This window comes from Cordyceps militaris (genome assembly GCF_000225605.1).
Source record: "Cordyceps militaris CM01 unplaced genomic scaffold CCM_S00003, whole genome shotgun sequence".
In the NCBI taxonomy this organism is placed as follows: domain Eukaryota; kingdom Fungi; phylum Ascomycota; class Sordariomycetes; order Hypocreales; family Cordycipitaceae; genus Cordyceps; species Cordyceps militaris.
In genome coordinates this window covers 1,680,177-1,703,888 of record NW_006271971.1, presented here as the reverse complement: position 1 = coordinate 1,703,888, position 23,712 = coordinate 1,680,177, and the positions used below count along the sequence as shown (strand labels likewise).

At 52.8% G+C, this 23,712-nt stretch overlaps 5 protein-coding genes across 5 annotated transcripts; 2 read left to right on the top strand and 3 right to left on the bottom strand.

The window, feature by feature from the left end:
- Window positions 1-248: 248 nt before the first annotated feature.
- On the bottom strand, window positions 249-2,488 carry CCM_04169 (uncharacterized protein; the record flags this gene model as incomplete). The annotated part of the gene is made up of 2 exons (XM_006669317.1): window positions 249-367; window positions 421-2,488. 2 exons carry the CDS (start codon window positions 2,486-2,488, stop codon window positions 249-251), a joined length of 2,187 nt encoding a protein of 728 aa, XP_006669380.1.
- Window positions 2,489-3,580: 1,092 nt separating this feature from the next.
- CCM_04168 (alpha-1,2-mannosidase family protein) lies at window positions 3,581-8,055 on the top strand (the record flags this gene model as incomplete). Its single annotated transcript, XM_006669316.1, has 8 exons — window positions 3,581-3,775; window positions 3,823-5,031; window positions 5,126-5,336; window positions 5,511-5,554; window positions 5,633-6,157; window positions 6,208-6,663; window positions 6,756-7,099; window positions 7,158-8,055. 8 exons carry the CDS (start codon window positions 3,581-3,583, stop codon window positions 8,053-8,055), a joined length of 3,882 nt encoding a protein of 1,293 aa, XP_006669379.1.
- A 220-nt stretch (window positions 8,056-8,275) lies between these two features.
- Window positions 8,276-12,319, bottom strand: CCM_04167 (DUF300 domain protein; the record flags this gene model as incomplete). The annotated part of the gene is made up of 6 exons (XM_006669315.1): window positions 8,276-9,008; window positions 9,072-9,513; window positions 9,581-9,807; window positions 10,668-10,927; window positions 10,984-12,145; window positions 12,207-12,319. 6 exons carry the CDS (start codon window positions 12,317-12,319, stop codon window positions 8,276-8,278), a joined length of 2,937 nt encoding a protein of 978 aa, XP_006669378.1.
- Window positions 12,320-13,334: 1,015 nt separating this feature from the next.
- CCM_04166 (fermentation associated protein) lies at window positions 13,335-22,999 on the top strand (the record flags this gene model as incomplete). Its single annotated transcript, XM_006669314.1, has 2 exons — window positions 13,335-13,393; window positions 13,450-22,999. 2 exons carry the CDS (start codon window positions 13,335-13,337, stop codon window positions 22,997-22,999), a joined length of 9,609 nt encoding a protein of 3,202 aa, XP_006669377.1.
- Window positions 23,000-23,276: 277 nt separating this feature from the next.
- CCM_04165 (uncharacterized protein) lies at window positions 23,277-23,570 on the bottom strand (the record flags this gene model as incomplete). The annotated part of the gene is made up of 1 exon (XM_006669313.1): window positions 23,277-23,570. One exon carries the CDS (start codon window positions 23,568-23,570, stop codon window positions 23,277-23,279), a length of 294 nt encoding a protein of 97 aa, XP_006669376.1.
- Window positions 23,571-23,712: the final 142 nt, after the last annotated feature.

Sequence of the window (23,712 nt, the reverse complement as noted above, 5' to 3'; positions counted from 1 at the left end):
TCAAATCATATTCATACGTCATTATCTTGTTGGTTGCCCAATACTTTTCGCTATCCATAAAACGCCAGGCCTTCGATCTTAATGTTCAATGCCCATCTTTGGTGTGTGTACGGCGTCTTCTAAAACGTTGAAGTTCAAGGAAAATAGAATAGGAATAGGAAATAGGAAATAAGAGATAGGAAATAGGGAGAAGAGTTCCTTGTCATCAACATCCATCGTTAATTTTTGGCTCGAAAAGAGGAACGTTTCTATACCGTTGAGTTTGGAAGAAGAAGGTGGGAACAAAACATGAGTTCCAGTGATCGAGAGTCGGCGGGAGAGAACTGGGAGCCTTTTTGCCGAGATTCGATAGAATCATCTAGTACATCTGTCAGTATCTGGACGTAATTGACCGACTTGTTTAGGACGGGGGGCACGCACACTCTAAATCGAGTTTTTGGAAGTAGGCGACGATGGCAGGGTCTTGGCTCTGCGCGACGAGCTTGCCGTTGTCGTCGCGCATCGTCTGGGGCAGCGACTTGCGGATGGCGAGCAGCATCTTGAGCAGGCCGGCGAGGTTGCCGCCCTGCTGGGCAAAGACGCTGGGGTCGCGCTCCAGTGGCCAGCCGGGCCGCAGGTGGTCCTGCTCCCAGGCCTTGAAGGCCCACGTGGACTTTTCCACGCAGTTGAGGAAGATGAGAGCCGTGAGGAACATTTTGAAGCCGACCTTGGTCTTGCTGTCGGTGAGCAGGCGGTCCATATGGTTGAGTAGGCTCTTTGAAGTGCTGTTTGCTTTGCGCTCAGCCGCGGCGTTGAGCTGCATGCAAATCATGGTGTAAATGTCGGCATCGTTTTCGTTTTGCGCCTCGTTGATCCACCGCGCATCGGTATTCTCCTCGGCCGGGCGCTCCAGAATCGTCCATTGCCTCTCGCGGTCTATACTCTCGACTAGACCCCACAGCTCGAGCGCCTTGCTCAAGAGGTCATCTTCCTCGAGGGCTTGCTGCTCCAGAGCGGACTCGAGCGTGATGCGGGTGAATTTTGAGGGTTCGCGCTCTATAAATAAGGGCAGAACGTCTCGCATATATGACTCAATTTTGCTAGGAATGTCTTCCGTTTCTTGGTCAATCATGATTGCTTGTCGGAAAGGTTCCGTGCTGTTTCTAGCTTCGGCTTGACTCCCGTTTGGCTCCAGGAGTGCCTCCATTGTTCCGAGAACGATGCGCTTCTCTGCTTCGGGAAAATGAGAGACTTCAATGACACTTCCGTTGTTGGTAAGTTGTAGTTGCCCTTTCAGAAGATTGATACGATTCTGAGACAGCACCACTTGCACCCCGGCTGAGTACAGATCAAGCTGCTCGTGCAATCGCGTGCGAACACAGCCCGTCCTCCACACTCGCGGAGCTAAGACTTTCCTACAGGTATCGCAAGGATTTCCCTGTCCACAATTCTTGCGGAGAATTCGGCATCGAATGCAAGCGCCGATTTTTCGAACCTCCTGGACCTCCTTGCGGCGCGCTGGCGTGAATCGAGACCGAGCATGGCGGGATCTACCCAGCATAGAAGCATCGCTAGTGTCCATGCGCACACCTCCTCTATTTAGAGGCGCAGGTGGTGTATGATGCTCCACGAGAAGCGGAACAGCGGCAGTGGCCGCGAGGTACGTCATTTCACCCCAAGGCTGGGCGGCATTCGCGTCGTTCGTGGTAGGTGAAGGAACCTCAACGAAAGGTTGAGCTTCAGCGGCAGATGGCGTGGTTGAGGAAACCTCGCTCTCCACTAATTGAGGATCGAGAAAAGATGGGTTCAGACGAGCTGCGGCTGCTGCGGCGACAGAAATATTTGACGCGTCGGGAGAGGAGTCGGTAGCAGGTAACAGTGCCTGCAGCCTCTCTTCGGCCGACAATTCTACACCATTTGGTGACACATGAGAGACATCCAAGCCAAAGTCCATCTTAGAAGCATTCGCTTGGTCAGACTCAGTCTCGTTGGTGGGCCGTTTGGCAGTTGTTGAGGAATGGGCGCGCTCCTCATACCCCGCCGGTGGGTTTTCAAGGGTAAATTGTTCCTGTACTTCGAATCTCCCGTTCACAAAAGTGGTGTCGGCATTAGAGGTCGCATCTTGCCCTTTGGGTAGCACACGATTGTTCTCGTTAAGATCAACCTGTCTTGAGGCTTCAGCCAGAGTCTCCAAGGCACTCCATTCCTGTGGCAAGACGTTGGAGGGAACAGCGCGCGCGCCTCGAGGGCCATTTCCATTATTATGTCGTTCGGCAGCGGCAGCACGGGCAGTAGTAATGCCGTGAAGCTCGAGGCAGGCTCGCATACGATCCGAGTCGGAAATGGCGGGGCATTTCTTGGTGATGTGAGTCGTCAGGCTATCGATGCGACCCTTGGGAAAATTCTCGCCACATCTTTTGCAGGTGTGCTGGTAGCGGTTACTGTTGTCGTTGAGTTTAGCCCCGCGGACAAAGTATTCGAGGATGAGCGGATTGGGCTTTCGTCCCATGGCGACGTAGAGGCCCTCGGCTGTTGGTTGCCAGGTGGGTTGAAGTTGGAGTGGTGCAGGCAGCCTGGTGATGCCTGGAAGAATGGCCAGGAACTACTTCCTGGTGCCGTTCCGGAACGCGCACCAGGGGGTATTCAGAGCCGTGCCCGGGAAAAGACGACGAGACGGCACACGGCGCAGAAGAGCAGTCGGATGCGAAGAGTGCAACTCGAGCAGTGGCAGATTCGCCGGGATGGTGATTCTGCCTGTGTTGACCGACAAAATTCTCACACCGACTTGGGCGCGCTTGGGAGATTTGGAGATTTTGATGTGCCAGGCGGGGCGACTTTGATCCGCCCAATCTCGATGAGCCTCTAGCGCGGATGGGCATGGTACAGGGTAGGTAGCTATGGAGTGGTCTGCTCTTATTGAGATCTGATTCCTTCATCAGTTGCGGTGTGATAACGGTCTGGAGGACCATCTCGTTTGTCCGTCTACTTGTACGACAGCATCTCTTTACACACAATGCAGCTGTCTGCTTCTCCCGTCGCAGTCTCTGCCGCCCGCCCGCCTCGCTGCCGCGCAGCCTATAACCCCAAGGCTTAAGAGTCGGGGCACTTTCACCATTGAGCTGCACGATGCAATTGAGGAGTGTGCCTGGTCCCATGGTGACAGCATGGTCGCATGGTGTGCTGACTGTCTGTCACTCATGAATAATCAGCTCAAAATTGCCAATGGCACTAGTCGCGGCGATTGCTAATGGGCGCAGCGATTGACCTCGGCAGATGGATAATTATTCACATGTATCGATGAAATTGCTAGTTGGTTTGTTTGGTCAACAGTACTTGACCGACCGTTCAGGACCTTATTATAAGCAAGTTCAAGTGGCACGGGCATGGCATAGTCCCTAACCGAGACCTGCGCATCCTTATTTTACGGAGCAAGTTACGAATTACTTAGTGCCGATTCCCACTTATCATCCTTTTTTTATGGGCAATTAGATCGCTGGAAGCTCGTTGTATTATACTTCTTTCCGACCCCTTACATACTCTGTTCACCGGCGACCGGTCGCTCCAGCTGTCCGCCATATCACTATTCCTACAATAACCTACCATGTCTCCTCCGATAGAGGCCCAATACGATGTCTACCCAGTACATCTGGGAGATGCCGCCTCGATGAACGAAAAGTTTGTGTCTTGGCTTTTCCGATTCAACGATGTTTTGGACGTCGATAAACTCCATCTCGCGCTTGCGCAGCTCCTCGAACATGGTGATTGGCGGAAGCTTGGCGGCCGCCTTCACAGAACTGTCGGTGACTTCTTTCCATGCTCGAATCTATGCTAACTTTATAGTAGCCTGATGGAAAATTGGAACTTCGTGTTCCGCGATGCTTCACTGACAAAGAGCCAGCCGTCGCCTTTACAAAGCAAGACTTGTCAACCCTGAGCATAAGCGAGCACCCCTTGGCCAAGCACTTGCCCGAGCCTCGGGACTCGCCTTACTCTCAATCTATTTCTGGCAAAATGGACTTTCGAAGCTTTGCGGTACCCGCTGGTTTCCCACCCAGCATGAAGCAGTTTGTGGCGACGCAGGCGCCGCAGATGGCGCTGCTCACTACCTCGTTCAAGGACGCCACCTTGGTTTCCCTTGTTTGGCCGCATACACTCTTTGATGGCGTCGGACTCACTCATGTATTACATGGCTGGTCGCTGAAGCTAGCTGGCAAGGACGATGAGATACCCGCTGTTCTCGGAGCTAGAGAGGACGTCCTTGACGCAATCGACACGGACTCGCAGCCTGCGACAGGGGGCTTTGTCGGCCCCAAGCTTGTGAGCGGCCTGGATCTCGTTCTTTTCATTATCCTATTTTTATGGCACAGACTATTTTACACGCCCCGAGATACGCGCATGATTTTTCTACCGCGAGCGGCAGTGGATCGGATCAACCTCGAAGCGAGGAAGCATACTGGCGATGCCTTCATCACGGAAGGCGACGGAATCTCGGCGTGGGTTGTCAAATCCATTACTTCGGCGGAGCCCAAACCACACCCCGTAACGGTAATGCACCTGGTCAACGGGCGAGGACGACTGCGGTGTCTTGCCAGCACTGGGGGTGTCTACCTGCAAAACATTGTCAGCACGGCATTCTGCCATTTGACGCCGAACATGTCGGGTGCCTCTGTCGGGGCGATTGCGGCGGAAAGCAGGCGACAGATGGTGGCGCAGACGTCGGAAGAGCAAATGACGCTGCTCTTGAGACGCGTGAGGGAGAGCCTGCGGAAGAACAAGCGCGCCAAGCTCGAGTTTCTGGGGACGCCGCACGCGCGCGTCATCTTTACCAATAACTTGACCAAGGCATCGTATGTGCAGACAGCTGACTTTGGCCCAGCCGTCATCCGCCGCGGCCAAGACGACGCGTCGAGGCGAAACCCTACAGGAACCATGGTCAACTATCTGCATCTGGTGGTCAAGGGTCATATTACAGCGACTGATAATTTCTACATTATTGGGAAAGATCATGGCGATGGTTATTGGCTCATGGCGACTGTTTCGGACAAGGCCTGGGTAAAGCTTGACGAGTCGTTGACACGTCTGGAGAGGGATTGCTGAGTGTCTGATCGTGCCTTTTATTTCTATTTTCTTATTTTCTATTTTCCAGTTTTCGCTCTCAGCCTCTTGTTTGACACTGGCCCTGGTTCCTCTCCAGTACAAGTCGTCATTGTTCGTCGTTTTCCACGTTCTTCATCGCATTCATGCCCCATTATCGCGCAACTTTTCTGGTTCGGATCCGGCTGGCTCTTTCGTCCACTCACAGGCGCATCCTGACGGCGTGCAACAGATGATCGTCGACAGGGCATGTCTAGCTCCGCGTTAGTGCCCTGTAGGGCAGGTTCAACATGCAATCTCCGCACGCTGTCTGACATACTATTTTCCTCACTTTATGAGGATGAAAAAACGGTTGCTGAGGAACACTAGTCCTTCATCATTGAAAAACATGATGAGATCCTTTTTTCTACTTGCTTGGGGGACTGTTGTGGCCGCAGCGCCTGCTGTAGATGTTGACTTGTTCACATTCGCCTTGACAGATGTGAGTATTTTGCACAGTTCCGAGTTCCACAGCGCCGGGAACACGATACGCTTTTCTCACATGCTAACAAAACTTCAGACTGGCTCAATTGGAGGAGGGAATACGTTTCCCGGCGTGTCTCGGCCGTTTGGCATAGTCAAACTCGGTCCAGATCTTTACTCGGGAACCGATGCCTATTCTGGCTACCTTGCTACTGGCAACTTTACCGGCTTCTCCATGCTCCATGAGAGCGGTACCGGCGGAGCTCCCAAATATGGAGTCGTGTCTCAGATGCCTATTGTAGGGAACATTGAGAACCCTCTTGACCAGAACACCAATGATACGCGCGCCGAACCCGACTACACAGAAGTCGGCTACTACCGAGCAAAACTTGGCTCGGGCACCACTGTTGAGCTTGCAGCAACTACTAAAGCTGGCTTATTGCAATATACCTTCCCGAAAACAGACGAGCCTTTGAACGTCTGGGTCGACGTCTCCCATGTCTTGTCGTCGTATCGTGGCCAGTGTCTCGGCCAACACTATCTTGAGGGAAACATCTCCGTTCTGAACGAGCCTGGCAAGCCAGGCTTCTTGTACTACACTGGCTCCGGAAAATATGATAATGTAGGTCACCTTGTCCCTGTCGCGACAGGCCCATGCTGACCGTCCTACAGGGATGGAACAGAGCGGCCCCGTGGACAGTGTACTTTTGCGGCCACTTTGATGCGCCGGCCACGCATAAAGTCTTTCGCAGTCCACAAGGCCAAACTGAAAAACGGCAAGACACAGCCCAGGCCCCTCGTGCTGGCGCTCTCTTTACCTTCAACCAGACCTCCGTGTCGTCTCGGGTGGGAGTCTCCTTCATCTCGACGCAGCAGGCCTGCGAGAGCGTGGCGAGAGAGATCCCTCGCGGCTCCGGGATCCGACATGTGCAAGACCAGACACGCCAGGTGTGGAATAAGGAAGTATTTGGCAAAGTAACAACGACGGAAACGAGCACAACCAAGCTCAATCAACTATACAGTGCATTGTACTTTATGCACCTGCTGCCGCAGAACAAGACTGGCGAGAACCCCCTTTGGAAATCCGACGAACCGTACTATGACGACATCTTCACGTTTTGGGACATTGTAAGGACACTTTCCAATGCCTCAACAGACCCCTCAGGCTGACAACAGGTACATAGTATCGCTGCACGACGAGTTTGCTGCATGTACTGCAGCCCACGTACTACGAAGAGCTTCTTCGATCCATGGTTGATGTCTGGCGCCATGTCGGCTGGGTGTCCGACGCACGATCGTCCTTTTCCAATGGTGCCGTCCAAGGTGGCTCCAACTCGGACAATGTATTCGCCGACGCCTATATCAAGGGCGTGCGTGGAAAGGTCAACTGGGACGATGCCTTCGCCTCCATGGTGAAGAATGCCGAAAAGGTCCCGCCAAACAACAACGACTCTCGCGACCCCACGGGATCGACGCGGGAAGGCCGCAGCGCTCTGCCGGACTGGCTTCAATACGGCTTCATCACCCCGAAGTTTTCAAGATCTGTTAGTCGTGCGGTGGAATAGTAAGTTGTCTCGCGACGCTGTCTTGTGTGTCCCGTCTGAGTAACTCTTGCTTAATAGCTCGGTCAATGACTTTTCGCTGGCTAGCGTCGCCGCAGGCCTGGGCAAGGATGCCGAGTTTGATAGATACTTTAACCGCTCCCACAACTGGCGCAACCATTGGAACGCCGACATGACGGCTCTGGGATTCGCCGGCTTCGTCGGGCCACGAAACACGTCCGGATTCATCCCCCAAGATCCCCTGTCCTGCGGCGGCTGCTACTGGCGCGACGACTACTACCAGGCGCTTCCCTGGGAGTACTCCTTCAACGCGCGCCACGATCTGACCAGGCTCATTGAGCTCTGCGACGGCGACGCCGCGTTTGTCCGGCGGCTCGACAAGACGTTCGAGCCAGGCATCTTCTCGGGCAACGGCGCCTTTGGCCACACGCTGTTCAACCCGGGCAACGAGCCGAGCTTCACCACGCCGTACCTGTACAACTTTGTCAATCGCCAGGACCTGGCCGTCGAGCGCAGCCGCTTCGTCGCCAAGTCCTACTACCGTCCGACCCGCGACGGCCTGCCCGGAAACAGCGATGCCGGCGCCATGGAATCTTGGCTGTTGTGGAACATGATTGGCCTCTATCCCATGACGGGGCAGACGACATTTTTCATCGGCTCGCCCTGGTTCTCCGACCTGACCGTGGCGCTCGGCGGCGGCAAGACGCTCAAGGTGACGGCGCAGGGCGGCTCCGACAGCGCTTACCAGGTGCAGTCGCTCAAGGTCAACGGAAAGCAATGGGACAGGAGCTGGCTGAGCTGGTACGACATCTTTGCGCATGGCGGCACGCTGGAATTTGTGCTCGGCCCCGAGGCGGCTAGCTGGGCGACGGGTCAGCGCCCGCCAAGCCCTGGAAGCATGAGTGCCGAGGATGCCAAAGTTTTTCTGAAGAACCAAGTCGGCAAGGGAAAGTGCTAAAGGATGGTGCGATGGGGTGGTTGGGAATCCAATGTGCTGGAGTATGCAGTACTTGGGAGGAAAATTCCATGTAGCTCGCTCGTAGCTCGCGTGGCAGAATTGGAACACGAAAAAGGCTCCGACGGACGGCCGTTTTGTCTGTCGAACGAAGTTGGTAGAAAGGAATCTTGTTGCAGTCTGGGTGTAGTAAACAATACAAAAATACACCTATGCATTCACTTTAAGCAGAGCCCACGGTCGGCTCATCCCAGCAGTCCTCCCATTCCGATTTGCCAGAGCGCCAAAACGCGCGGAGCTTGTCCACGACTGTGATAAAGGAGCACGCCGTAATTGGCATTGCCAAAATAGCCTCCAAGCAATCCTCAATAAACTCGCGGTCTTCCGCAGCACCATCCACCGCGGCCACGCCAGCCACGAGCAGTGGCCACACCAAGGAGGTCTTGTACTGCAGCACATGCCAATGTTTCCTGATGAGCGCCAAGACCTCCCCTCGGTGCCGCGCTCGGAGGGACTCGAACGCGCTCTGCCCCGGGAGGGGTTCGTAGGCGGTTCGGATGTCCGCCAAAGAGGCCCCCCAGGCAACGAGTGCTGGTCGTGGCAGTGTCAGAATACCGTAGAGCCGGATGGTCTTCGGAAAGACGCGTCCCATGACGCGGCCGACGTCTACCTCGCCGCGCCATGATTCCGACTCGGCCCACTCGTCCGGGTCGAAGTGCCATGTGGCGTTGAACATGTCCTGCACCTGGAGCGCAAGGCTCGTCCTCGGAGCTTGCCGATTGTTGGCGACGGCGACGCGTAGTCTCGTGATATGCACAATCAGAGGGTAGAGCTCCAGAGGGCAGGGCGCAAAGCAAGAGTTGCTGAGCGATGCTTTGAGCTGCTCGTCTGTGAAATCTTCGAGGCCTTCTAGTTGCTGCTTTGCTGGGCTAGTTGTATTGGCGTGGATGATATTTCTGGATGATTGCGACTGTTAGCATCTCTGGGCACACCCCTGTCAGGACAGATCAGTCTCATACTCTACCGCAAAATTTAAATAAAGCGGCGCATTCTTCATTTTTAGGACCTCGCCAATCCCGCCTCGATGCTGGATATAGGCAATAACGCCTCTCAGATGGGCTCGCCACAAAACCCTTCGCAAGTACAGGTCGAGCACGAGCAAATGGCGAATGGCCATGAAGGCAGGGGCTTCATCGGGGTACAGTGCCTCGTCTCTGATTTTCTGATTGACCATGTTGATGGCGTCAACCATGTTGCGGGAGTAGCGGTTCCAGGACGGCTCAAAAGCCGGGTCCTCGCCGGCCTTGAGAAGCTTGCCACGGGACTTGGACGCCTTTGAGAGTTGGTCACAGATGATCTGGCCGAGGAATGACGTTCGGTTGTAGCCTGGCAGGTGGAAAGGAGGATCGTTGAACTTGGTCTCTGTGCTCGATACACGACCGGGCCGGACCACTTCGAAATCTACTTGACAAACGTTTCGGCATCAGCCGCCATCTCTTTTGCTTCTTGAGAGGAGGGGTTTGCTTACAGTAGCGGATGCCTTCTAGGTAATCCCAGCTCGGAGGCTCAATCTCGGCGGCGACGACAGGTTTCGGCTGATTCTGCCGTCGAACCATGGAAATGTCGACGCCACTGACGGCCGCATGTATGCCGTCAGCACCGGGAGGCGGAAGTTCATATCCGCGACAGGCCATGTGGCTGCCGGCGCAGCGTCGGCAGACAGGCCGCGCCTCATCACACTTGACGCGGCGAGCCCTAAGAAATTGGTCAGAGATGACGAGCACGGGAAAAGTATGACAAGAGCCGCAAGAGAGCTATATAATGAAAATGACAAATATCATCGCTTGACTGGTCAAGTGGGGGGGTTTACCGGCATGTGATGCAGCCGGTTCTTGCTCTCGTTGTCCATTTCTTTTTCCTTGGGGCTGCGCTACTGGCGGCTGCAGCTTCAGGGCTCGTCGAGCTGCCGGGAATGGGCAGTCTACCCCCAGTTTCGATGATGAATTCGTAATTCATGATACTGCAAAGCGCTCCTGAGAGCATCTGCGCTGGTGTGGATTTATACTGCGGGGAAGCGCATCCTAATATAACTTGGCGGCGGGCAAGGGGTGTGTGTACCAGACCCAATGGCGGCATAAAATACCAGGCTCAGCTACAGCAAAAAGAGGCCCCGAGCCACGTCAACATGCTTTCTTAGTACTACCTTGATACTGGTCCTAGCTCGTGGAAAAGGTTGAAATGGCACGTTCCACAGCAGGGACGAAATGCATCTGATGCTGGTAAGCACTCAATCGCGAGACTTGTGTGTATTACTGCTCCGATATCAAACCTAAGGATCAAGCTTGCGCCCATGATAAACGCCCATAAAACTCGCTATGCTGCGAAATCGGATCTACAACGCGTCTCGCCAAAATACTCTTTGCATGCCTCATCTTCATGCTTAGCTGCTGCTGCCCCATACATTGCGGAACTCGTCGCTGTCGTGTACATTGACTTTCGGTGCGCTATTTTCTTCATCGTTCTCCGCAGAAGCAGCGTTGTCTTGTTGCGCAACAGCCGTGAACGGACTCGCTGCTCCATCTGGGATTGGGGATGCGCCTACCCCCGCGTCATACTCAGTATCTGCCAGAAGCGCCGCTGCTTCGGGCTCGGGGTGTTGAACAACAACCTTTCTCGACTTCTTCTTCTTCTTGACCGCAACGAACGGTGGCTCTTGAGCACTGACGTTTGTCTTGGGGGAACTAGGCTTTGCTGGTGAAGCTGGGGCGCGCCTCTGGGGAGTGCTTAGTCGAGGCGCAGGTGAATAACCCGCACGACTGCTGAAGGAAGACCCATATCGATCCCTCAACGGCTCATTAGCGGTGATGACGGGATACTGCATAATAATGAGTTAGTTATAGGCTTCAAAGGCGGCATTGATAGATGACTCACGTTCCAATCTCCGTATTCCAGCTGACGCGCCTGGTCGTACATACGCTCCTCGTCTGGGTCAATTTCAGGCTCGTCAAAAGTGCCCATTGAGCCATCACGCTGCGAATCTTGATTGGAGGAGCCGCCTTCGCCGTTGTCAAGCAACGGCGACGACGACGAAGCTCCAGGCTTGGGAAGCCAATATTTGGCCTTGCCACCACGTTCATATCGCATACCGGCGTCGAGTCTGGCAAATCGAGAGCTCGAGTCTGCGTGAGCCATGACCTTGTCGCCAGAGTCAAACGTACGATAGCCGTATTTATCGCCCTTGAACGTCTCTTTTGAGTCCTCGATAAGGTCTTTGGGGCCGAAAGCGTCACGAAGGGCCCTTGTCAGGGGCATACGAGCAGATAGGATGCTATTGTCTGCAAAGTCGTACCAAGAAAAGGCATACCAGTGCACCACAGCGAATATGGGCATCTCGAGACAGATTAAGAAATCCTGGATGGCTGCAGCTAGGTTGTCACGGGTGTAGCCTTGGACGTCATCTGGGATAGCCCCGAGCCAGACTAGAATGGATAAGAAGAAGCCTTGCCAGTACGAGGCAAAGATGATGAGCTTGATGGAGAGGAATTTGGGAACTGGTCGGAATGGCTTGAGATCCTTGTGCATGCAGACCCAAAAAAGACCGAGCGAATACAAGCTGAGGGAAACGCTGATGTTGTAGATGATGCCACTCCAAAAGTAGCCGGAGCTGGCCGCAATATAGCCTTCTTGGTATGTGCCAGTGGCTTTCATGACGATGGCCGCTATGGAGAGGATAGGCTTCAGCCAAGCATACTGTAGAATGCCACGTTTGATAGAGAGAAAGGTGTAGGGATCGGAGATGTCGACTTTTGGCAGGACATGATCCATAGGCCACAAGTGCTGTACTGGGGCGCGGCCGTGTGTCATGACAATGAGGGATCTCTCACCACCGAGGTAGTTTATGAGCAGTTGGAAAAAGGTGTAGATTGTGAAGGCCTCGTATATGTCGCGAAATGGGTCGACAAACTGTGCGGCTGTGAGCGAGACCATGCTGGTCCACGACGCTATCGAGTAGATTGGAACCATGAGGAGGATTCGAACGACGTAGCGCTGCAGCAGCGGTTTGCGATAGTTTTTTGCTTGGAGCCATATCGAGCTGGAGGGAAGGGTATATTAGCTTTTGGTTTCACGGATAGCCAAGGTGGCGAGGCACGAACAGGACAGAGACGACAGTAGCGATGACGGAGGCGACACCAGCTATGAGAGTTGTGTATCCCTTGAATTTGGCCCCGGTTCCTCCATTGGAGGTTGCGTAGCTGTGGACGTCCATGACGGCGCGGAACTAGATCTGGGGGCAGGATAGGACAGGCCGAGATGGAGGATGAGGACAGGACTAGATCATGGTTTTGGCGTTTTGGGGTTTGGGTGCCACGAGTAGCAGGTCGGAGGGACGAGAAGGGTACCCGATGGGGGCGCACTTTAGCTAAAATAATAAATTGCAAGGCGAGATTTTGGCAAGGGGCGATGACGAAACGCGACGGGCAAGATTGGGGCAAAAGGCGTTGAACTGTGGGAAGCGTGACGAGTCGAGATGGAGATGCGCGTAACAATGGTGCATGAGTCTGATTGAATCATGAGTCGACCTAGTATGTATTACAACGTACGTACGTACATACGATGGAAAAGTCGACTTAGTCGGTACCTCGAGGGGGCAGGTAAATACAGGCGAGATAAGGTACTTGCTTATCTGTCTGATGTCCCAAGGGACGTGGACACATACCATTGGACATTTTACTCCACCCAAGGAGCCCTACAAGGCCACGCAAGCCACTAAAACACACTGTAATAAGCTGTATTATTTAGTGAATAGAGGTCAGCAGTATTACGGACAACGCACCCCTCTAGCTATCTCCTCACTGGGTACAGAGTAGTCAATGTGCAAATTAAAAATTTCTCAATTTTAATATTCCTGTTTATCTAGGAGAGCATCTCATCGTCTTTTGATAATTATCACTGCCTATTCTGTAGAAGCTGTTGCATCGAGAGCGAACCTTTTCTGCTGCCACACGCCTGAACGCCATCTTGCTCCACTGTGCTGCAGTAGCGTCATCATCGACTCTTTACATGGCCATTTGCCATTTGCCAGGGGATGCTTGTGATTGTCTCGTGAACATCTCTATTTACGCCGCTGCCGAGGGACACGCATCCTACGTACAAATCTGTTGAGCTTTGCACTTTCAATCTCATCATGCACAAGATCCGCAAGCTCCTGTAGCTGGCACATCTCTGCTTTGCGCCGCAGAATTGAAGCTCAGTCGCGAAGCTGTCTGTGAGCTTCCCCCATCATGTCCGCGCGGGACCAGCCACTCGTCCCCAAACAACCAGGTCCTCTCGACTTCAATTAGTGAGTAATAGTCCCGTGCGAGCGTGCAATTGTACGCGGTGCTGACCGTCAAACAGCCAATTTTTCATCTTCCTGCTCATCTCCGGCCTACTCTCCATCTTCTTCCTCCTTTACTTCAACAGACTCTTCGGCTCGATAGTTTCCTACACGATTCGAACATGGACCTGGCACCGATACAACGTATACGTTGACATACAAGCTCTTCAAGTCTCATTGTTGGCTGGCAGAGTTTTCTTCTCCGGCTTACGCTACCACGGCGTCAATGAATCCTTCTTGGTCCAGCATGGCGATATTACATGGCGATACTGGTTGCGTAGGGTGCGCGAGGCGGACGTGCTCGACGATGAGCATTCGCAAGGGAAACACCCCTCCAGGTCCGACAATAATTCAAAGCTGCCGTGCCGCATCAACGTCAGTCTGGTCGGCTTGGAATGGTTCGTCTACAATCGCAGCCCGGCCTATGAAGGAGTTTTGGCTGGTCTGAAGGAAACCGATGCAACACGCTCCTCTTCCAACGATGTCTACGAAGAAAAGCCCAGCGAGACGGACAAGCCCCGCAAGAGAAATCTACATGGCTTGGATCAGCTCGAGGAAATATTTCCGCCATCACGAAACGGGCGACCAGTTACTGGACAGCGCAGCAGCTCTCAAGACGTCAACAGTGTTGACGGAGATGCAGCTGGCTCTACGGAATCAGAAACGCCATTCATTCTCCAGTGGCTCCCTATCCACATTGAATGCAAAACAGCCGCCGCCGTAATCGGAAATGAGAACACCAAAGCTGTCCTAGTCGTCAAGGCAAACGCCGTGACATGCCATGTTGACGCTGGAGCTGCCCGGACACCAGACCCATACCGTCAACTCTTTGATGTCGATTTTGACCACCCCGTCATCGAGATCAAGGAAAACGAGGACTTCAAGGAGGACCAGGCCACCCGCGCCACTCAAGAACGCGAGATTGGCATACAATTTGACTCACAACCCCGACGAACTTGGTTCCGCCACAGACGCCGAAAATTCGTCTCGTCTATGCGAAACATGGTTCCTTATTGGCGTAGATCAGTCGAGTCATTTTCGGCAGACTCGCGTGCTGATCTTGGCTCTGGGGCTTCTCATATTCCAGCATCAAATCGCTGGCAAGGCCTGTCCCGGTATTTGGATGACCGCGACCAAGATGACAAGGCTAGATGGGGCTCTGTGGAATATGCTGCTGTAACGACCATAATGGATTCACCTTCCGCCCACTTGCAAGTATACTGGGATGCGGTGGCCAAGGTAACGCAACGCGACGCTCGACCCAACACCGCCGACTCTCTCCTTCATATTAACGGCGGCGACGCACCTGCCTGGGGCATGCATCTCACTGTCAGAGGTGGTACCATGAACTATGGACCATGGGCCGATCGACAACGCGCCGACTTGCAGCGCGTCTTCTTGCCCGGACTAGCTAAAGATGCGACACCCGCAAAGCCGCTGACACCGGGCGAATGGCGAGTGGCCACAGAATTCAAGCTGTTGATTGAGTTGGAAGATACGGTTACTCTGCGGATACCCATTCGAGAAGAGTCAAAGAATTGGCGCTGGCGTGGGAAAGAGCCCCCAATTAGCCAGCAGGCGCCTACGAAACGGAAGCAACGGAACAAGGCCAAGAAGAAGAGCAAAACAGATGTCAACCAAACTCGTCCTGTAGGATGGCTTGAGCTTAAAGTACCCGCCAATTCATGCGTGGAATACTCTATGGACATGCTAGCTCGACTTGGTGGCTATAAGAACACCTTGCGAGTTGATCTGCCAACTTCGGAGCTTTGGAGTAGTGTCAACCATGACCTGCTTTGGCGCTCTGGTCCCCAGAAGATTGTTTGCGATTTATCGAACCCTCTTGGATGGAATACACTCCGAAATTGGCACTTCAATATCATGTCTGATGACATGAACCTGTACTTGCTCCGCGACCATATCTTTCTTCTGATAGACCTAGTCAATGACTGGGCCAGTGGACCACCCTCAGACTACCTCGTATTCACCCCTTTCAACTATCATTTGCACCTAAAACTTGGGAATTTGCAAGCATATATAAATGTCAACGACGGCAACATTATTGATAATGCGACAGCGCATGACGAAAACAATTTCCTTATTCTCTCGACTCCTGTTCTGAACATGGAAGCTACAATACCGCTCGACAAATTCATTCCCGACAAAAATTCTATTCCCTTTGATATTCGAGCTGAGACGCTCACCTTATCCGTGCGGACACCCCAATGGAATACCGAATCGGCATTTTTGGACTCGGACCTGCTAGGCAATGCCGAAGGCCTAGTCGTTTCGGGAAGCTATCAGTACAATGCCTCAACCTCAGCAGCCAACACCGACACCCTGGTATTGAATGTATATGGCCAGTCTCCTCACGTCACCCTGTATGGCTTCCTCATACGCTACCTCATGCTGCTTAAGGATAATTATTTCGGCGAAACTGTGCATTTTCGCACAGTCGACGAATATCAAGAGCAACTACAATCACAGGCTCAGGGCGACGGTGATGTTCGGATGCAACCACCAGTTAAGAAGTCGAATGACTTGGACGTGATTCTTTCTGTCAAGGTTGACGATCCCCAGGTTGCCGTGCCAACAAATCTTTACTCAGCAAACCGCTTCATTCGAGGAGAATTTGCAAGCTTGGCTGTCGATTTGCGATTTACCAACTACTACATGGACTTGGAGCTGGATTTGAGCCCCCTTAGCTTGTCACTCGGTACTGGTGCCCAAACAGACTCACCAAGCTTATCAACGTCCAATACACAACTATTTATCGATGGTATACGTGCGTTTGGCCACAGAGCTTTTGGATTGCCACCTTCTGAGCCTACATATATGTGCAACTGGGATGTCTCAGTCGGCGCAGTTCGTGGTGGCTGCAATGCGGAGTTCCTGTCTGCGCTCACCAAGGGTGCATCTGCGTTCGGCTTCACATTTGACGATGTTGAGAATGCGCTAGTGCCATACTCGTCCCTCATTTTCTACGACATCACATTTATCCGAGCCCAGGTGGACGGTGTTTCGCTGTGGGTTCACCTGCCTGATGCTGCATTCCTAATCTCGACAGGAACAATTGATGTGAACAGCAATGATTGGGCCCGGTCGCATTACTCCAAGAGAGCAAATGTACTCATCCCGGATATCCAAATCTCATGCGTCGATGCCGAGTCTGCGACTGAACACAAGTCCCGCCACCAGCATCCTGTCCAAACTGATGCATATCTACGGATGGATGTCCAACTTGGCTCGATCGGGCGCAAGGTGAATTTCTCGGAAGAGCGCAAGACGCAACAGCAGTTGGTACGCCGCGAAGATCAGCGCACTGACAGAACGCCCTACCTGATTTTCGACGAATTGCTGGATGAATTAATGCCTGACCATGTAGACGACCCTGCTCAGTGTTTCCCCCCTCCGCCATATCCTGTTGACGAGGTTGATGCCGAGTATGATTCTGCTCCAAGCATTCGAGCGTTGAATTCTTCTCCCAAACTCAGACGGCAAAGCTCCTTCTTGTCGTTTGCAAGCTCCGGGAGTGGGAGCAGCGTAAGGCGGAGAGCTGCTACCGCTCGAACCCATACAAAGTCGCTACCTCAGAAAATGTCTTTGCATGGCCAGCTACAGCCGTCAAACTATGCCGCTCCCACAAGCGCTGCAGAAGACACGAGGAACCGCCACTCAAGTCATCCCGCCGTCACCTTCTCTAGCCCTTACTTTGCACCTCATTTTTCCATGGATGGCATTCGGCCAGACGTTCGCCAGCTTGGAACCTTGGATGAGGATGATGCTGATTGGGATGACCCGTTTCGAAACCCATCCGCTCGACTCTCTGACATTGATCCACAAAGTCTCAGTGAAGAATTTGCATACTCTAGTGCCATTGTTGAAATCCCCTCCGGGATTACTGCTTTTGTGAATCCACAGGCTGTTAGGCATGTGACCTCCCTGCTGGAAATATTGCAGCCAAGCAACCCAGAGGATATATTGGATAGTCTACAGGTGGACTCTGTCAAAGAGATTTTCAGCGCGAAGCGACGCAGTGACGCCCTAGGCGATATCAATGACCTGCTTGTCCGACTCCCGGGAGCGCATATCCGGTTCTTGAACTCATCAACTTTGGACAGCCCCGATTCATCCTCCGAAACCGATCAGTACGACCTACAGTTATCCAACGTCAGCCTTGTTACTAGGAATGTGTCGGAGCAAAGAGACAATTCTGCGATACGCAAAATGTCTAGAACGTCTCTACAACTGCGGATGAGAAGCGCCGAGTTATCGGCAACAGAGAGGCTCACGGCAGTCACCCAAGCTCAAGCGGCTGTGATGGTGCAGATCGATCAGATTCTAGTATCTTTAGGGTCAAAAGACGTGACATACCTCGATGCCGACATTGGCTCTGTCGTCGGTAGCACAGCCTCTGGAAATATTGAGTACTTGGCATCTTTGATACATCGCACTGGAAACGTGGCCTCGGAGCTGTCGCATCTACTTGCTGAATCGTCAGGCCGCCAAGAAAACCGTGTTCGTTATTGTTGCTATCGTTTGGTAGCCCTAGGCCGGTCGACCAACGACCCTCCATTTCTCATTCGTCCTTCAGCAGTGCTACGGTCAGTGGATCATCACTTGAGGACTGTTGATTCGTGGAAGATGGCCATGCGACTGAGACAAATCTGGACAGTCTTGCCAGAAGCTGACAAACTTCGTCTTACGCAGGCCTGCAGCACGGGAACAGGACCCCTTCCTCATAACGCAGCTGAATCTGTTGTAGAAGCGTTTCAGCAATGGAGGAGTTGGGATCTCGAAGATCCTCAACAAACAGCTCTGCTCAACAAGGTGTTTGGCCCTATGAAACAACCAATGGAAGAGCAAAGTGATGGTCGCCCATTCTTGAGTGCGTGCAGACTGGGCGAATTACAGTTCATCCTTGACCCTGGCCCGAAAGAGAACCGTGTGGCTGTCAAAGACCTCACGAGTAGGTTTGAACGTAAGCTGGATGCCTCACTCGCGGCACAGCTTGGTATCCAAGTTATGGATGATATTCTCAACACCGTGGATATCTCTTGCTCTCAAGTCCACGTGGATCTGAACTGGGAGCTTTTGGAACTCGGTCAGACAGTACTGAAGCTCTACAATCGTAATCAACCCAACACTGCCCCCAGGAGCGAGAACACAAAGCCGAAGCTGGCCGACAAAGGAGCAAGCCGCAGGGCCTTGCACGTATTTTTTGACATTGGAAAGGGCTCTTTCAACTTGGAAACCGTCAATCTTCGCTCTAGCAACGTTGTAAGCGGCTTCAAGTCCTCAGCGCTGCTGTACAAGTTGGAAAGTGGAAGAGAGTTCAGCAGCCTTATGCTGACCTCTGACGCCGTGACTTCTAGGATGCACAGCCAGTCTTTTTCACTATGGACCTGCCAGCTACTGTATCCATCGGTGACTGTCTCCCAAGAGATTCCCGAAGTCAAAACCCAGCCCCTTCATGTCATCAAAGGAGCTGCGAGCAGTCGCGGTCTGTCCTTTAGCGTTGAAAAGGATATAATGGGCCTCTTGGAGATTGCCGATCTTGTTATTCGCGACGAGGGTGCGCAGCTGGCCCAACTTCAGAAGCAAATCCCCAAACCGCAGAAGAAGGGGGAGTCACCAGACATTTCTGATCAGCTCTCAAACTTACAGATCAACATTGTCATGTTTCTGGACGGGTACTCCATCAGCGTACCGCTACTCCAATCCCTGACTTACAAAGTATCTGGAGTTGTGGCGCGAGCAGCATTCGCGGCCAACCATGGAAAGGAGCTTGTATTTGACTTTGATGTCAAGGATAACTCGCACGACATTCAAATGAATGTAAACAACAAGTTGCAGAGTATTTCCATCTTGCAGATGCCACCGACAAATGGCCGCATTACAACTCGCATGGGCGATGGTGAGCGCACAATTAATGTGCTTTCATCAATTGAAGTAATTCGCCTTGACGCGTCAGCTATTTACAGCTTGCTTACGGCCGTGAACCGACCGCAAATCAGCGCAGAAGTCGAAGACATACAGGAGCAGTTCAAATCAATCCAGGTTCACTTGAGCGAGCTTTCCGAGCCAGAGCAGCTCCCGCTCGTACCAAGCACGTCGAGCAACCCGAGGACGATCCCGCTGCCGATCATTTATGACATACACCTAACATTAGCTGGATTCCAGGCCCTTACTAAGACACCTCTTAAAAAGCCAGAAGAGCCTTTCGCGCAGCTTCTTTTTGCCCTGGACAAGTTCCATCTGCAAGCATCCAACAGAGACGCCTCCTCCGGTGCTGTTATGAAATATCCCGAGTTGAGTCTGAATCTGCAGAATATTGGCTTCGATGTACGTCGGGGTCACGAAGGCAATACCAGGTCCTGTGGTAATCTTGGAGCGAGCGTCACCGTTAATGCTGGCTCAAGAAGATCGCCAGATGGCAAGGATGAGTGGATTTTCAATTTCATGAGCGATGACCTCCACGTCATACTGTCACCCGAGACCGTCTCAACGGTCATTGACATTATGGGCTACATGAGCTCCAGGATTAAGGATCTGGATACGTCACGCGAGCTGGAATATCTGCGAAGACTGAGGCAAACGAAGCCCCGCATCTCCATCAACGATGAAGAAGCATCTCAACCAGACGCCGAAGATCTTCTTGATTCGGTCCTGTCGTCTGTCATATACCGATTCCAGCTGCGGAATATTCGTGCTAGCTGGGATGTTGCCAAGGAAGCGGATCACACTTCGGACGATAAAGAAGATCTTCATTTCTCTATTTCGTTGATCGAATTCGGCACAAGGAGTAGGAAATCCGCTCGACTGACCATTGAAGACCTGCAGCTACAAATGGTGCCACCTGGTCATGAAAGGGGGACCAGGTCTCTTCATTCAGCTCTCTTGCCCGAGGTCACGTTTAACGTCGCGTACATTTCCACAGCTGATGCTCGACGTCTTGCTTTCCAAGCGATTGGCAAATCGCTGGACTTGAGGCTCACTTCAGCGTTTATTCTGCCTGCTGCCAACTTGGTGCAATCAATCTCTTTATCTGCCAAGAACGTACAGGAAGCCTCTGCGAAATGGACGACGGATACTGTACCAGACACGACCAGCAAAGAGCCTGCTGAGACTCCCACTATTAAACAAAAGTCAATACTGCGCAACAAGCGACTTGAGAACCTCTTGCTCGACGCGGACTTTGCTGGAGCCGTTGTTCACGTATCGAGCAGTAACAAAGCGCAAAGCCATAATGGGCCTTCCCTTGGCGGTAAATATGGACAGTTTAATGTCGATGACTCTGGCAGCAGTGCCGTACTTCGCAGCCCCGGATTAGCCTTCAAGGGAGAGTTCCGCGACGATGGCAAAGCAGACCCGTCACTGTATGGTGAGGTCAAGATTGATGCATCGGAGAACATCTTGTACCCCTCAGTTGTTCCTTTGATTCTCGATATCGTGTCGAATATTAAGGAGGTCGTCAGCGACAAAGACGAGGAACAAAAATCCCCCGCGCCACCGAAGCTCAAGCCTCAGAAAACCGGGGAGGAGGAGAATATTCTCACTGCGGACCCCAGAACTGTTATTGGCCGATTAAAGCTGAATCTCGGGTTGAGAATCTGCCAGCAGAAATTCACGTTGAGTTGCCAGCCTATTGCGCGAGTTGCTGCAACGACGAGCTTCGATCACTTCTACCTCACCTTCAACACAATTACCTCGCAAGAGCATGGCGAGTTCTTCGCCATATCCGGAGTGTTGACAAGACCACAAGCATCAGTAAAGCATGTGTACTCGAGAGAACCAACAGCTAGCTTTGCTCTTGACACGGTCACCCTGTCTCTCATGAACAGCAAGCATGTAAGCGGTGTCAGTGGAGTTTCAGCCATCTTGAATGTCAGCCCTATGGTGATCTCTGTGAATGCAAGACAGGCGCCAGATTTCTTGCTTTTCCGAGAAATTTGGTATCCGGAAGAGCTTCGTCATGTGGATTCTGCGCCGGTTGCAAAGCTCGAGACAGAGACGTCTCAAGTTCATTTGGTTCAGCGGTACCAGCAAGTCGCAGCCACCGCGGCTTTCCCCTGGACTGCTACCGTGTCGATTGCAGCACTTGATGTCAGTATTGATCTCGGCCAGTCCATTGGAAAATCCGTGTTTCAAATTCAAGAGTTCTGGGTTTCCTCAAAGAAAACGTCTGATTGGGAACAGAACCTATGCTTGGGTTTTAGCAAGATTGGCATTGACTCTACCGGCCGCCTGAGTGGCTTCATTGCTCTGCAGCACTTTCGGCTCCGAACATCTATCCAATGGCCAAAACGTGAGGAGGCCTTGAATGAAACGCCCCTGGTACAAGCTTCACTCGCATTCAAGGCCCTCCAAATCAAAGCAGCGTTTGACTACCAGGCATTCCTTGTTGGAGATGTAACGTCTCTCGAATTTCTAATGTACAATGTTCGCGAAACTCGAGACGGTAGTGGAGATCGTCTTGTGGCCATCTTCAATGGTGACACGATCCAGCTCTTCGGTACCACATCCTCAGCTGCACAGGCAGTCGCAGCCTACCGGGCCCTGAAAAAGCTCGTTCAGGAGAACAAAGAAAGCTACGAGGCGTCTCTCAAGGAGATTGAAAAGTTTGTCAACCGTAAGTCAGTTGGCGGGCGAAGTACCTTGCAGCCACGACATACCGTCCCCAAGCTCCCTGAAAATGATACAATGTCCAAGTCACCCATTTCGCTAGACACGGATGTTGTCGTGACGCTGCGGGCACTGAATCTCGGTGTCTTTCCCAGCACCTTCTCCGATCACCAAGTCTTCAAGATGGAAGCACTAGACGCCTATGCGAGGTTTGCGGCCAGTATGCAGCAGCGAAAGATACATAGCTTACTCCGCATGACTTTGGGGCAGCTTCGTGTTGGCCTAGCAGGTGTACGCAACGTGGAAGCCCCGCGGACACTAAGCGAGATGCGCGTTGAGGATGTTGTGGAAAGATCAACAGGCTCTCGCGGCGGCACCATCCTCAAGGTGCCCTGCGTCGAGGCGGTCATGGAGACGTGGCAGTCGCCCAACACCAACCACATCGACTACAAGTTTAAGAGTGCCTTTGAAGGAAAGGTCGAAGTCGGTTGGAATTACTCCCGCATCAGCTACATTCGGGGCATGCTGGCGAACCACAACAAGTCCCTAGAACAGGTCTGGGGCCGTCAGCTGCCGCTCACTGCGGTCAAGATTACCGGCGTGCCGGGGCTCAGTACGAAGAAGAGCACGGAGAGCTTGGGCGGTGGTAGCAGGTTTCTGAACCCGGACCGCGACGACGACGACGACGAGCCGCCGGCGCAGCAGGGCAAAATTACGGCCGAGGTCAATGTACCCCAGTCCAAGTACGACTACACGGCGCTCGAGGAGCCCATCATTGAGACACCGCAACTGCGCGACATGGGCGAGGCGACGCCGCCTCTGGAGTGGATTGGTCTGCAGCGCGACAGGTTGCCCAACTTGACACACCAGATCGTCATTGTGGCTCTATTGGAGTTGGCAGGAGAAGTGGAAGATGCGTACGAACGCATTTTAGGATCATCTTGAGGAAAAGGTATCACCTTTTTTCTGTATATTTGTACATGAATAATGTGTATGATTTCTAGTTGTTTTGGTATTTCTTAATTTCTCCCTAATTTTGCAAAGCGTCTGGCGTTTTGGGCTAGTTAGAAACAAGTTTATTTTTCAAGATGGCCATTTCTTTCCCATGCCGAGCTTCATGTCCGTCTATCGTGTATATACATGTCTCGTCCTCGCACCCTCTTGTTACAAACACATGCACGCCCACACCAAACCCACGCTCCGTTCCCGGCTTTTCCAGTCTCTAAGGGTGGTGGCACTGGCCGCCGTAGCAGCGGGCGGGAATGGCAATGAAGTTGTCGGTCTCGATGTCGTGCGCGCCCAGGACGGCGGCGCAGTCCCTCTTGGAGGGCACGGGGCACACGACCTGGATGTCCTCGCACCAGCCCGCGTTGCGGCTGCACACGTGGACACCGCCTTCCTGGCTGATGGTGACGCTGTCGTCGGCGTTGCGCGCCACAATGTGCTTGTCGTTCGCGCCGACGGCGCCGACGGTCGCGGCCAGAATGGCGATGACGGCGGAAGCGATGCGGACCATTTTGGTTTGCTTGTTGGTTCACTGGCTCAATCGAGTTGTTGGGTTCTTTTCGTTTTCTTGAATGCGTGACGGAGAAGAAGGTATGATTGTGAGTACAGAATGATGACAAGATCAGAAAAGAACTTTGTTATATATCTGCATC